At 34.8% G+C, this 15,181-nt stretch overlaps 2 protein-coding genes across 2 annotated transcripts; one reads left to right on the top strand and one right to left on the bottom strand.

The window, feature by feature from the left end:
• Nucleotides 1-447: 447 nt before the first annotated feature.
• On the bottom strand, nt 448-4,611 carry LOC131864159 (disease resistance protein Roq1-like). Its single transcript, XM_059215177.1, has 5 exons — nt 4,001-4,611; nt 2,770-3,898; nt 2,400-2,666; nt 1,253-2,272; nt 448-1,069 (listed from the first exon to the last, which is right to left on the bottom strand). The coding sequence occupies exons 1-5, from the start codon at nt 4,531-4,533 to the stop codon at nt 563-565; spliced, it is 3,456 nt and encodes a 1,151-aa protein (XP_059071160.1). The 5' UTR covers nt 4,534-4,611; the 3' UTR covers nt 448-562.
• Nucleotides 4,612-8,677: 4,066 nt separating this feature from the next.
• On the top strand, nt 8,678-12,800 carry LOC131864165 (disease resistance protein Roq1-like). Its single transcript, XM_059215183.1, has 7 exons — nt 8,678-9,210; nt 9,300-10,437; nt 10,533-10,799; nt 10,924-12,114; nt 12,326-12,562; nt 12,635-12,691; nt 12,792-12,800. The coding sequence occupies exons 1-7, from the start codon at nt 8,678-8,680 to the stop codon at nt 12,798-12,800; spliced, it is 3,432 nt and encodes a 1,143-aa protein (XP_059071166.1).
• The last annotated feature ends 2,381 nt before the right edge of the window (nt 12,801-15,181 follow it).

Here is a 15,181-nt window from a genome sequence, read left to right as displayed (position 1 = left end):
AGGTTATATCTTATAATTTTTTCAATTCATTCATGATCTATTTAATATTAAACATTTCTCATATCATTTTTTCTTCATTAATTATCAAACTAAGCATCACATTTATTTATTTTAATCTCTTCAGTATGTGAAATAATTTCTATTATAAACCCCGACTCATTTATCTAAATTCCTTTATACTAGTATAAATATATTTATTTAATAAATCTAAATAATTTAATTGATAATCTTCAAATATATTAACAGCCTCTATATTTATTAATTTATAAAATGATTAATAACTATTAGAAACATCACTTTAAACTTCTTATTTATTAACATTATCCCAATTAATATTTTTATTTTAAATAATTTAAAAATTTTTTTAAAAAACTCATTTTTTTGTGAAATTTAAATTGAACTCCTTTAATGAACACAATAATTTAAGAGATCGATTTGTTTTCTCATTAATAATACAAAATTTCCCTTGCATAATACCAAAATGAAGCTGTGTTCTACTAACACATTACAAATTTAGGAAATAAAATTCTCTTTTTAAACTGATAATAATGAATAAGTGACATTATCTTCTTCTCCGCAAAACCATCGCTCTGCACCCATGATGTAGCTTATCAACAATTTTATGTAAAACTTCCAAACTTTTCGACTCTTCATATTTCTTCAGCTCCACTCGAAACCCTTTTTTCATCACTCCATACCTCCTCAAAACATCTGAAACTTTCTTACAATAAGAAGAGTGGCCCCAATCATCAGACTCTACCATTGTAATTATCCATCCTCCTTCACGCACCTCAAGTCTGAACGCATTCTGTGGAAGTGCTTGATTTATATCATTTACTGAAGTAAAGCTATCAACCTCGACCACAAAACATACAAAAACTGCACTCAATACTTTCCCATTTCTCCTCTCATCGTCACTGTCCTCGTCATCACTGTTTTCAGCACCAAATTGAACGATGTCAGTGACTGCATGAGCGTCAATACGAGCGTCAGAAAACAGAGACTCGTTTAAAAGTGACTCAGCTCCCTGCGCCGCTCTTGCAATCATATCCATTCTCCTTGGCACACTCTGAAATTAAAACAGAATACTGTCACTTCATCCACGGTAAATTCTTTTTCATTTAGAGATCACTTCAAACATTACTTAACGAAAATCTACACTATCTTGTAAATACAAATTACAAAACAAAACTAAAGGTCAGTAATGAATTTAAAAACACTTCTATTAAAAAAGGAGGATTGAAATCATTACCTTTAACTTATGAATGCAATTCCATATTACTGCATTGCTGCAATAACAAAGTCTCATATATTCGGATGCATTCAACTCTTCAATACCTGATATATTCTGCAGTTTCTCACAAGACTCGATCATAAATTTCTCCATGAAGCTCAATCTCGCAAGACTTGGCAACTTCTCAAGCGTAGGACACTCACTAATTATCAGCTCAGTAAGCTCCATAAAATCACCAGTTCCTGATACTCTTTGCAAATCTTTGCAACATTTTATAGACAGACTGGTGAGCGTGGCGAGAACTGGCAACTCCTTAAGCTGAGGAGAGCCACAGATGTACAACTTTGTTGGCTCAAAGTTACCTGTCACACTTCTCAAATTTCGACAACCATCCAATTTAAGGTTTTCGAACTTCCCACATCCATCAATTAGAATCCTCTCCAGGCAACTTGGACCTATAAAATCTGGCAAATTCTTAAGCTTCGGACAGTCCCGAATGCTTAAATCTACAAGCTTTTCACAAGAAAACTCTGTTGTTTTTAAATTTTGGCAACCATACAATTCAAAAGTTTTCAGCTTCACATGCTTACCAAAACTTGCCCTCTTCAGACACTTCATATCCCTGAGACACAAGGACTCAAACTCGAGGTCTGGACATTGACTGACGTGTAACAGCTCAAGATTTTTCAGATCAGATGTTCCTGTCAATGTTTTGAGTTTTCTGCAATTCCTAATATCAAGACAACTTAATTTCTCTACCCTTATTAAATTCACTTCCATAAGATTTTCCATGCCATGAAGTTTCAAGGACCTAAGGTTGGGATAATCAGTACTGCTGATTAGTATCTTGGATACACATTTTTCACCGCTGATCTTTATCTCTAGCTTTTCAAGGCTATTCATCGAGGCCTTAGATATACTAGACTCTTCCCCATTTTCTAACAAATTTTCTAAACTGTCTTTTGATATTCCTAATAAATCTGGAAACTCTTTCAAAGAGGTCTGAGAAAGTTGTAGCTCTTTCAACTCGGACGGTGCCTGAAATTCAATAAAGTTGTGTAAAGCTTTCATGATAAAAAATAGTCTGGATGCAACAATAACATGAGGTATTCCACTACTATAGCCTCAACGGAGTTTTAAGTTTTCGGAGAGGATATCAAAATACCTGTATGCTATCGTTCCACAACTTTTTGAATTGTCCGTGCTCGATTTTCAAACACTGCAAATTTTGAAGAGGAATCCATGAAGGGATGCTTGGTTGTTCTGTGGAATTGGGCTGAAGCTGAAGCCATAGTAAGGAAGCTGACATCTCAGAACAATTTTTCGGTTGGCTTAAAAAGAATGTAACTTGACAGCCCATGGACTTGTCGAAAATGGAATGGAAACACCTGAAATTGGTGTTGGCGAGTATGTTGTCGAAACCCTTTGATTCCTGCATGCACAGAAGCAAATCAGACTTCCATTTACCTAATAACAAGTGAAGATATATAATTTTACAATAGTAAGGGGAAACCTGAAAGTATAAAAAGGCATACCAAGGATTTCAGATCTTGAGGACGCCACAGGCGATGTGGAGGGCTGAACTCGATTGCCATTTCTCTGCCCAAGTCCCTCAGGTGGTCATGCATTCTCAGTACAGGTCCTTCATACTTCAAAATTTCTTGTCTTTCTAAAAGACACTTATCTTTGAGTGTTTCCAGTGCATGCTGAGGGTTCCATCCTGATCCCTCCCAGACTCTTTCTGCTATACTCTTCGGTTTGCCTATAAAAAAGCAAGCGATATCCATGAAAATCTCTTTTTGTTCATTCTCCAATGCATCAAAACTAATTCTCAGCCTTTTCTTCACGTCCCGAGGAAGCAGCTTACCAACTTTAATCAGTTCTAACCTCCAATAACTACCATTTCGACCATGAACATGCCTGCCCAGAACTTGAAGAGATAGAGGTAGCCCTCCACACAACTCTACGAAGGAGTTAACCAACTCCTCATACTCGCTCTCCGGATAGGGTCTGTCGAAGGCATGCCAACAGAATAGTTCTCTGCCATCATCTCTACCCATTCCTTTCAAATTATAAGCAACAGTAATTCCTGCTGTTACAAGTACTCCAACGTCACGGGTTGTGACGATAATCAGACTATTATCTGATTTATTCAATATATCCATGATCCGTAGAGCATTTAACTGCTCCACATTATCGATGTCGTCTACAACAATTAAGAAACTCAAATGGGGGCTCCTTTGTAGACTATCTTTCAGATAACTTGCTCCTTCCTCTGTATTCAGCAAGTTGTGATCTGCGTTGAAGAGATCTTTAAGAAGCTTACTTTGCAAAGAAGGCATTTCGCACCTCAAATCCGCTTCTCGCACATCAAACAAAAAGCTTGCTCCAGAGTAGTTTGATTTCTTTCGGTTAAACAATTCTTTGGCAAGAGTTGTTTTCCCACACCCTCCCATGCCAAATATGCCAACTACCCTACCCTTATGCTTCCTGTCTTCCAGCCCGCACTGATTTTGAAAATCCTGTACAAGTTCATCAAGGCATCGCCTTTCAAAATCTTCCACAAGATTGTTAAGGCCCACTGGATGTTCAGCAACGTGTAAAGATGTTTTCCTCCGTACTTCTTTTTGCACAGCTGCTCCTATATTTTGGCAATCCCACTCGCTGAAACATTGTAAAATAAAAGGAAGATTTTGTGTGTAAAAAGTTGAAACAGAATTGAAGGAATTATATAACATACAAAAACGAAAATTACAGAAATATTACCTATTAATTTCTTCTCCGGCTATAAATGAAAGAGACTGAAGGGCTTCCTTCCACTCGCTAATATTGTCCAGATATCTGCCCTTCTCCTTAAATTTAAGGAATGCATCAGCGTATGCTCCCTTTTCTATGTGTCGGAGATCACTAGGCTTCACTCCATAAAACACAGGAATAATTTTGGCCGTACTTTGTAACATGAGAACAAGCTCAGCCAAACACCAAGCTGACTCTGCATATCGTGGGGAAAATATGGCTACGTGTACCTTTGCAGAGCGGATGGCTGTCTCAATCATAGAGGGAAATGAACTTCCTAGATCCTTCTCTTCGCTATCAAGAAATGCCCATATTCCTAACTGATCAAGGGAGTTGTAAAGCTGAGTAGCAAGAGTTTGTTTGACATCGGTGCCTCTGTGGTTGATAAACACATCAAACAATGTTGCAGATTCTTCTACCTTCCTCCTTTTGCCGTCAGGTTCTATTCCAGAGAAAACTTTTGATTCTCGATTTTGCTGGTGAGATGATGAAGAAGACGCCATTAGTTCCAGCTCAAATGCGAACAACCCGTTTATAAATCCAAAGAGAGAGCGGGACTAACAGGACTTGGTTGCAGTATTCGTAATGAATGATGAGTTTATGTGGAAGCGTTAGGCTAGTGTGGATTAAATAGATCATCAGGAAGGCGGGTTCAGTACTCCTCGTCTAAAGCGTATGGAAAACGAGTAGAAATTAAGCAAACGCCGATTTCTACAGAGAAGGCGGTCGGTTCAGCACTTTCCTCGAAATATCCACTAATCCAAGGCAAACAAACAAAGGAAAATGCACAGAAATTGGGCAATGCAAGGTAAATGCTTTGAAAATAGACAAACCCTCAATCGACGAAAACTAGATCGGATTCTATTTGATTTATAGCATATTCTTAATTTGAACTTTTGTTTTTTTATCCCCGAAAAAAATCGCAACTAAACATCATACACGGGAAAAGCACGTTTTTGTCGTTTTATTTAAGAAAGAGTTCTTGGACAATGCATAGAAATTGGACAATCCATAGTACATCGAAATCAGGGAAGAAGGAAGGTAAATGCTTTGAAAATAGACAAACCCTCAATCGAGGAAAAGGAGATTGGATTCTGTTTGATTTAGGTACTAATTTAATGAAAACGCTTTGAAATTAAGCAAGCGCCGATGCCTTCAGACAAGGTGGTAGGTTCAGCATTTTCCTCGAAATATGCAAGGCAGACAAATGAAGGAAAATTCATAGAAATTGGACAATCCACGGTACACCGAAATTAGAGAAGGAGGTAAATGCTTTGAAAATAGACAAACTTTCAATCGAAAAGAAGAAATTATTTTAACGTTCATGAGGCTAAGTATAGTCTATGGGACAGATCCCTTCAGGAATCAATTTCTGCATTAGACCCCTTCTTGTGCAGCCTATGATGAGAGCCCCTAGCCTCTCCACACACCCCTCATTGAATAACTTATCCCAAGAGTAGTCTGCCTGAGTGGTTTCATAACTGTCCCTGCTGTCCTTGAAAGCGTCATATTCTAGAATGAAGTGTTTTTTTGTTTCAACCTTATCCGAAGTGCAAAAAATGCACACTATTTCCTCTTAATTTTCTTTTGGTCTTTTCCAACGCCCAATTTTGCATCGGAGCTGATGGGAGTTAGTTCTTAATTGAGCAATTAGGATTTTGGCTTTCCACGATAAATTGGCCCCTATGTACACTTTTTGTTAATGGTTACACGAGGGGTTAAACTCTTCAATATAATACTTTTTCTTTCTCCCTAGCTCCTTACCCCAAGTGCGCTTGTGGAACATATCTCTAACATATGCCTTTATCTCCTTGCTATTCATGGGGCACATGTTCAAGTATATATCCCATTTTCTAAGCCATTTACCATTTTGTTGCATCCAAGTCTTCAAGTATATATCACATGTTCAAGTATATATCCCATGTTCAAGTATATATCAATGAAAAAGAGATCACCCCCTCATCCCCCAAAAATCACAACTAAACATTATAAACGAGAAAAGCAGATCTTTGTTGTTTTATTTAAGAAAGAGTTATTTAATTTAATTTTTATATTATTTTATTAATTAAATCAATAAAAAATTTAATTTTTATTTAAGAATTATTTGGTTGTATTTTTTATTTGAATATTTATTTGTTATTTTATTTGAGAATGATTTTATTTATTTTAATAGTTTTATTTTTCTAAATATTTTTTTATTAAATGTTTTACTTTTTAATGATATTTGTACATGACATGAGATTTTGTGATGTTTCTATAGAATATCTCTGGGTATAGTAAAAAGGGAAAATTTTACATTATTCACATACAAAGGTCCAAGTGGTAGAAGGCACAATTTCAAAATCTAAGTGGGCCAAGCCTAAACAACAAGACACAAACACAGAGTATGATTTTCTCGACTCCTTTACTCTCTGTCATCTGATGATGAATCACAGAGTGTGATTCGAAATGTTGATGCAAAAAAACACAGACACAATCAAATCCAGAAATAGTAGCAAGTTACATAAACAAAATAACAAAAAAAATTTAAACAATGAGAGTTACACTATTAAGGGGGTTCATCATCATTCGGTGAGCTCCAATGTAATAATAGAATAATAATATTTATGTCAATTCTCATTTAATTTAGGTCTCCTTTTTAATGGAATGAATTAACAAAATTGTGTATCAACAAGTCATACTTTTTTGTGTAATATATTATTCATTCTCTAATAATTCTCCATCTCTATTTCCTTCTATTTACACATATTTTTATATATTCAACCTCATCCCATTCTCACTTGCACAAGTTTTCATATATTCACTAGTTAAGCATCATGTAATGTGCATGTTGGAATTAAGGTGTTGCAAACTTAAAGTCCAAACATGTTTATTTTATTTACTCTATTTTACACCCACTTTGGAAGTCCTAAAATTTAAAGGACTATTGTCGTAGGTTGCTATATTGGAACTATGATGGATTTATATTATGACAATGATGGTTACTAGTTCAATGGAGGAGTCATGGAGAGTTATTTTTTGGTAGATGGCATTTTTTATATGTTGAGTTTACTTTTGATAGGTAGTATGAGGTAAGGAAGGTGCATATTCTTGGTCATTGTAATTTATATGTGGTACTTACATTGTATTTGGTAAGGTGACCATTATTGATGACAGAGGTGTCATTGTGTTGGAAGTTGCTATGTGCAATGTGTAACGTGTCATGGGATAAGAAAGATGTTGTTTATGACACAAATTACCTCTTCGGCATTGAAGATGGTTTTGGAAACCAAGAGCGCATACCTCTTTGTGCTGAAGATGGTTGGTCTTATGTTGAGCTCAAATCATATCTTTTTATCCCAGATTGATGTGGTATTGATGTGGTCTACTCTGCGGGGGGAGTAGGTAGTTGATTGGTGGTTGTTGATAGAGGGAGGAGGTAAGACAATTTTTGGAGAAAGTGCTGATAAACAAAGCAACATCCATCTATTTATGTAACCATAAACAAATATCATTGTCCATGGCATGGGAAATTACCATTCATAGCTCTCAAGGATTAATACTCAACAAAGCAAGATCCAATATAGGTAAAACAAAAAGACAATCCTTAAATTTAATAGTTATAGCTAGAGATAAATTAAAAAAAATATTCAAATAGAATCACCATTCTCCTTTAATCAATATTCAAGAATAAAAAACACTCCATACATAATTATTATGAAAAACAAAGAGTCTCAAGTACATCTCTCTCATTATAATGAGTATAGGTACACAATTTTGAATGCAACCTTCTCAAGGTAAACTTTCAATTTATTCATTTTGTTACAATCTTCACAATATATGCTTTTGAAAAAAATCAAATATAATGTATTCACTATTTGATGGTATGCATGTGCATGCTTGATATTCGTATATTATTGTGTAGAGTGATTTTCCCACACTACCAATATTATATTCTCTCTTTTCTTAATACAAACTTTTAGTTTTCTACAATTTGTACCTTTTTACACAAGACCAACCATACATTTGTGATAGAAGTCCATAAACTTCTTGTTTCAATGTGTAGAAATTAAATAAATGAACAACTAAAAAGGTTTTCCCAAATTCATTTTGTACAAGCATAAAGAATAATCAACAACTATAATATGATCAAACTTAAAATTGTTACAAATATTTTCTTCCATTTGATCGAAGCAAATATGTAATAAAAATATTTTATAAATGCTCTAGACAAACTTGTATGTATTTCAAGGTTGTATTAAAACATTATACAAATCAAGTCCAATCTCGTTTGTCTATGTACTTGTTCGTTTACTCGCCATTTTATTTCTCTTTTTCTCCTTCGATTCTTTCCAGGAAATGACCGATTCCTAATTTCTCGTATTTTACTTCCCATTCTTTTGTTTGCCTTGAATTTGTCGAGAAGGAATTGATCTTGCCGGCTTCTTTGAACAGGTCAGCGCTAGCATAGATTTTCCTCCTTCTTTTCCTTGACGTTTCGAGGAAGGAACAAGGAAAGTACAGAATCCACCTGCGGTATTGTCTATTTAATTCACGCTTGTCTTTCTTTTCCATATATAACTCATCTATCATTACGCAATCTAATCTTTGGCGTCCTGCTCTTTCTTTCTAATTCTTAAGGGGTTGTTAGCCTTTGAATTGGAAGCAATGGCATCTTCTTCATCATCTAACCAGGAAAATCAGGCATTTAGTGCTTTCTCTGAAATAGAACCTGCCGGCAAAAGAAGGAAGGTTTCTGAATCTTCAACATTGTATGATGTGTTCATCAACCACAGAGGCCTCGATGTCAAACTTACTCTGGCTACTCAGCTTTACAATTCCCTTGAGCAGTTGGGAATACGGGCATTTCTTAATTCCCAAGAGAAGGAACTTGAAAATTCGTTTCCTTCTAATGTTGAGACAGCCATTCGCTCTGCTAAGGTACACATAGCCATCTTTTCCCCAAGATATGCAGAGTCCCCTTGGTGTTTGGCTGAGCTGCTTCTCATGTTAGAAAGCAAGGCTAAAATTATTCCCGTGTATTATAAAGTGAAGCCTTCTGATCTCCGCTACATACAAAGTGGACATTACCATGATGCATTCTTTGAGTATAAAGAAAAGGGCAGATACTCGGACAAGCTTGATGCTTGGATGAAAGCCCTTCAGTCTCTGTCATTTACAGCCGGCAAAGAATATAACAGGTAATATTTCTTAAGGTAGTTTTACCTTGTATGATTTTCCTAAGTTACATTTTCTCACGAGATACTTCTTTTATTTTATAATGTTTCAGTGCTGGGGATTGCGAAAAAATAGTAGAAGTTGTGCAAAAGGAAGTTCAAAGGAAAACATGTTTGCATGTTGCTGAACATCCAGTGGGGCTTAAAAATCTTGTGAAAGATTTTGAAAGGCGATGCCTTCATGAACGTGTACAAGATTTTGAAAACCAGTACGGGCTGGGAGAAAGGAAGCATAAGCCTAACATCATTGGCATTTTTGGCATGAGCGGACTGGGGAAGACAACTCTCGCCAAAGAGTTGTTTAACCGAATGCGTTCAAATTACTATGGAGCAAGTTTTTTGTCTGATGTGAGAGAACAGTCTATGAGAAATGAACTACCTTCTTTACAAAGTCGGCTTCTCAAAGATCTCTTCGACAAAAATCTGACATTTAGAAGCACAGAGGAAGGAACAAGCTGTATTGAAGATTATCTACAAAGGAGCCCCACTTTAAGCTTCATGATTGTTTTAGATGACATCGATAATGTGGTGCAGTTAAGTTCTCTACGAATCATGGATATCTTAAAGAAATCGGAAAATAGTCTGGTTATTGTTACGACCCGTGACGTGGGTGTGCTTATAACCGCAGGGATTACTGTTGATTATAATTTAAAAGAAATGGATAAAAATGATGCAAGGGAACTCTTCTGTTGGCATGCCTTCAGCCAAGCTCATCCACGCAGCGGGTATGAGGTGCTGGTTGACGACTTCATAGGCATATGTGGAGGCTTACCTTTGTCTCTTGAAGTTCTGGGTGGACAAGTTCGTGGTAGAGATCAAGAATATTGGAGGTCAATGTTGATTGAAGTTAAAGAGCTGCTCCCACAGGATGTAAAGCAAAGACTTAGAATAAGTTTTGATGCATTAGAAGATGAAGAAAAACAAATTTTCATGGATATTGCTTGCTTTTTTGTGGGGAAACCAAAGAGTATAGCTGAAAGAGTATGGGAGGGATCGGGATGGGACGCTCAAAGTACAATGCAAACACTCAAAGAAAAGTGTCTTGTAGAAGAAAAGGTAATAGAAAATTTCAATACATATGAGGGAGCTGTATTGAGAATGCATAACCACCTGAGGGACTTGGGAAGAGAAATGGCACATGAGCACAGCCCTCCTCATCGCCTGTGGCGTCCTCAAGATCTGAAATCCTTGGTAATCCTTTCAGTTTTTATCCTTAATATTGCAATATTCCAGATCTTAACTTTTTATTACATAAAGAGAAATCTGAGCTGATTCTGTGCATGCAGGAATTAATGGGTCATGAGACTATACTCGCCAAAACCAATGTCAGGTGTTTCCAATCCATTTTTGACGAGTCCATGGGCTCTCAAGTTACATTCTTTTTAGCCCAATCAGATAGTTGTGTTGAGACATCAGCTTTCTTACTATGGTTACAGCTTGAGGGCAATTCCAGTGAACTACCAAGCATTCCATCATGGATTCCTCTTCGAAAATTGCAATGTTTAAAAATAAAAGGTGGACGATTCAATAGGTTGTGGGAGGATCACATGCAGGTACTTTGATCTTCTCAGTCAAAAACTAAATCTCCTTGAAGTGTAAAATTCATCATGGTATGGTTGTTTCTTGGCTATTTATTTAATCGTTGAGAATTTTACACAAATTTATCTTGAATTTCAGGTACCCTCCCAGTTGAAAGAGCTGCAAATTTCTGAAACTTTTTTGAAAGAGATCCCAGATCTAGGAATGTCAGATACTTTAGAGAAAGTTCTCTTAGATTCCCGAGGATTGCCAATAGCAGGTTTGCCTTTACTAGAATCTCTCAATATGAATCTTTGTAGTTTATGCCTCAGGTCTTCCACATTAAAGGGGGAGCAGGTTTCCACTAAAAGAGGCCAGAACATTCTGCGTGAATCTTTGGTTATCTTGAATTTCCAATTTAATGAGATGGACTGGGATAATGAAAGGCCGTCCTGTAGTGCTGAGGGCCCTATGAGTGGCCTTGAAAAGCTGGAGATCAGCGATGAAGACTGTGTATCCAAGATCTTAATTAGTGAAATGAACCATCCAAGCCTTGAGTCTATCAAACTTCATGACATGAAGGAACTTGTGGAAGTGGATTTAAGAATGATAGAGACATTAAGTTATGTTGAGATTACAAATTGTAAAAAACTGGGAAGTGTGTTAGGAATACCCAATCTTGTAAATCTTGTAGAAATTGAAATTTCTGGTTGTGGAAAGCTCGAGTTTGAGTACTTGTGTTTCAGTAGTATGAGGTGTCTGGAGAGGATAAAATTTGATAGAAATGTGATGCTGAAATGCTTTGTGCTGAACGATTGTCAAAATTTAAAAACAGCACAGTTTTGTTGTCAAAAGCTTGTAGAATTAAGCATCCGTGACTGTCCTGAGATCGTGGAGATCCCAGCTTTTGTAGGTCCAAGTTGCCTCAAGAGGATTTTAATTGATAGATGTGGAAAGTTAGAATATCTCCAATTGAATGGTTGTCATAATTTGAAGAGTGTGTCAGGTAACTTTGAGATTAGACGGTTGTGTATTAGTGATTGTCCTGAGCTGGAGGAATTGCCAGATCTTGCCACACTCATCAGTCTGTCTCTACAAAGATGCAAAGATTTGCAAATAGTAGCAGGAATCTGTGACCATATGGAGCTTAGAGGACTAATTATTAGCGACTGTCCAGAGCTTGAGGAGTTGCCAAATCTTTTCAGACTGAGCTACTTGGAGAGAATTGTTATCGACTCCTGTGAGAATCTACATAGCATATCAGGCATTGAAGACCTCCATCTACCAAAATATATGAAACTTTGTTACTGCAGCAATGCAGTAATACGGAATTGCATTCATAAGTTGAAGGTAATGGTTTCAATACTCCTCTTTCACTGGCCTGCATAAATATACCATTTTTTACAGAAGTCTTTTTATTTATTTCATTAGATCCCTTGAGCTTTGCCTTGTAATTTGTTCTTAACAAAATTCTATTTTTTCTTAAGTAATATGTTTTGAGTGCTGTGTACATGAAAAGAATTTGAGGTAGATGATTTGAGTATTTTGTCTTTTATTTCAGGGTGTCCCATCGGAGGTAATGTATATGCTTGGAAAACCAGTGGACGGAGCAGAGTCCTCTTTAAATGAATGTCTGTTTTCTGATGCTAACATTGGCGTCGATGGAGTGATTGAAAGTGGTGCTTGTCCAAACTGGTTAGAATTGAGTTTCGTTATTGGATGCTTTGTTGTTGTGGTTGATAGCCATACTTCAGTAGAGGATATAAATGCATCACTTGATCCCAACTATGGGCTTAAGGTGCGTGAAGGAGAATGGATAATTACAATGGTAGCATCTGCTAATTTGACCTGTTATTGTTGTAATTATAAGGAAATTTCAAATGCGCTGAGGAGGCATGGAATAATGAAGAAGGGGTTTCGGTTGGAGGTGAAGAAAGGTGAAGAGGGGAAAAGTTTGAGTGTGCTACATACAATTGTTGATACTTTATATTTATGAATGTAGGCATTTTCTTAATTGCTGTATTCAGTTTTCATAGATGTGATATGCAGATTCATTTCATTTTCCATAGATATGATATGCAGATTTATTTCATAAGTTTTTTAATTTTTTAAATCGCTGTACAGAGTGGAATCAGTGTATATATGTCATTGTCATATATAATTTCATTTTGAAGTTCACAACTTTCAAAATAATGAAATGTTGTAATCTCTTAAATTAAATATTGAAAATAGTTTTAATTAATTATAAGTTGAGTTAATAAATGATAATTTTAAATAATTTTTATTTCTGTTATTTATTAATTCTCTTTTAAGTTTTATTTATGAATTCTTGTTATGGTAGTAATAATTATTAGCAATCGTATCTTAGTGTGCAATGGGTATGCCGAAGAGGTGTGAAAGGTCAATTAGGGCAAAATTTGGTCAATTTTTTGCATAAATTTGTGTAGTACATGAGATCAATTGGTAGGCCAAATTTAGAAAATAATGTTGCTTGTGCAACAAAGGTCTCAATGGAGAAGTGATGGTTTCAAATACACTTTGCATCCTCTTACAAGGTTTCAATTATAACTAAAACAAAACTTTTCAATTCAAAAGATAATCAAGTTCCATAACCAATAGGCACATGTTATGTTTGCAATCTGGTGAAAAATAAGGAGAGAGAGAGAGAGAGAGAGAGAGTGGGGGGGAGAAAAGGTCTCAATGGAGAAGTGATGGTTTCAAATCCACTTTGCATCCTCTTACAAGGTTTCAATTATAATTGAAACAAAACTTTTCAATTCAAAAGATAATCGAGTTCCATAACCAATAGGCACATGTTATGTTTGCAATCTAGTGAAAAATAAGGGGAGAGAGAGAGAGAGAGAGAGAGAGAGAGAGAGAGAGAGAGAGGGGGGGGGGGGGGGGAGGGGGGCGGGGAGAAAATAGAGGTAGAGAGGAATATAGATGGAGAGAGGAAGATGATAACATAGATAGAGAGATAAAGAGTTGTAGAGTGAGAGATAAAGATATAAAGATAGGGGATAAAGAGGTCTATAGTGGAATATGGAGTGATAAAGAGATATATAAATGGTGAGATAGAGTGATAGAGATATAGAGATATAAAGAGATATAGAGATATAAAGAGACATAGAGAGAGGGAGAGATGGAGAGACATATAGAGATTGATATATAGATATATAGAGAGAACTAGAGATAGATAAATAGATATTGAGGGAGAGGGAGCAAAATATGGGGAGATAGAGAAAGAGCTAGACATATATTGGAAGAGGAGTAAGAGATAGATATATACAAGAAGAGAAAGGGAGAGAGAGGTAGTGATAAAGAGATAGATAGTGGGATACAAAGGGAATGAGGGAGGGAGAGATAGGGATAAATAGAGAGAGATATAGATAGAGGGAAATATAAAGAAATGAAGAGGGATAGAGAGAGAGATAGAGATAGAGAGGGAGGGAGAAACAACGAGTGTGTGTTTATTAGTTAGAGAGAGAATAAGAAGAGAGATAAAAATTTAAAGATAATTATTTTACAATAAATTAGAAATTAATAAGACAAATGTATAAATTAAATCAATTCTATTATCTTTTAAAATTATTATTTTTAACTTCATAAGACAAATAATTAAAATTAAATTTTAACTTAATGTAAATTAAACCTTAAAAGAAGAAGATGGTGATTAGAATAATTGAATAAAAAATAAGATAAAATATACTAATAAAAGAAGATTAATTAAAATATATTCTTATCAAAAAGATATAAATAAAAAATAGATTTCTAATTCAAAATATAATTATTCTACAATAATTAAAATTTTAATAAGACAAATAACTATAAATTAAATGAATTCTGAAAAATTTGAAATTATTATTTGTAATTTCATTAAAAAACATAAATAATTAAAGTAAGATTTTCACTTAATGAAAAATTAATCATTTAAAAAATTAGAAAAAGTAGCTAATTCTTTCTTTTTTAAAAATTTTGTCTATTCTTCTTTTCAAACTTAAAAAAAAATATGAAATATTTAAATAAAAGAGGATACCATTAAAAGATATTATTATTAAAAATAGAAAATATTAGATTTTTCTTTTGTACACATTCTTTTTCTAATTAATCATATTAAAATATGTTTTTTTAGATTTTTATCATTTTCTTTTTAAATTAATATTAATGTAAACACACAATTGGAATCAATTCAATCATCTTCCATCCTTCTAGTCAATTTTGAACTATTGATTTCAACAAGTAAGTTAAAAACTTCATATAGGGTATGCCTTCGACATAAATATATTTAAAAAGTTTTGATTAATTTATGATTTAATATTGACTCTCAACTAATTAAAAGTATCTTTTTTAAGTTAATATATATGTTTCCAATGTTAACATGTAATATTTTTGATGAAGTACAAAAAACTTTAAGTTT

This window comes from Cryptomeria japonica, unplaced genomic scaffold (genome assembly GCF_030272615.1).
Source record: "Cryptomeria japonica unplaced genomic scaffold, Sugi_1.0 HiC_scaffold_78, whole genome shotgun sequence".
Taxonomy (NCBI): Eukaryota; Viridiplantae; Streptophyta; class Pinopsida; order Cupressales; family Cupressaceae; genus Cryptomeria; species Cryptomeria japonica.
This window is presented reverse-complemented; position numbering and strand designations above follow the sequence as displayed.

Excerpts from the sequence above, each read along its gene's own strand:
- LOC131864165 (XM_059215183.1), top strand. The coding sequence starts at position 8,678 with ATGGCATCTTCTTCATCATCTAACCAGGAAAATCAGGCATTTAGTGCT. Across the intron at positions 12,115-12,325 it reads ATTGCATTCATAAGTTGAAG|GGTGTCCCATCGGAGGTAAT; the intron begins GTAATGGTTTCA and ends CTTTTATTTCAG. Across the intron at positions 12,563-12,634 it reads ATCCCAACTATGGGCTTAAG|GAAATTTCAAATGCGCTGAG; the intron begins GTGCGTGAAGGA and ends TGTAATTATAAG.
- LOC131864159 (XM_059215177.1), bottom strand. The coding sequence starts at position 4,533 with ATGGCGTCTTCTTCATCATCTCACCAGCAAAATCGAGAATCAAAAGTT. Across the intron at positions 3,899-4,000 it reads GCCGGAGAAGAAATTAATAG|CGAGTGGGATTGCCAAAATA; the intron begins GTAATATTTCTG and ends ACAATGTTTCAG. Across the intron at positions 2,273-2,399 it reads TGTGGAACGATAGCATACAG|GCACCGTCCGAGTTGAAAGA; the intron begins GTATTTTGATAT and ends ATTGAATTTCAG.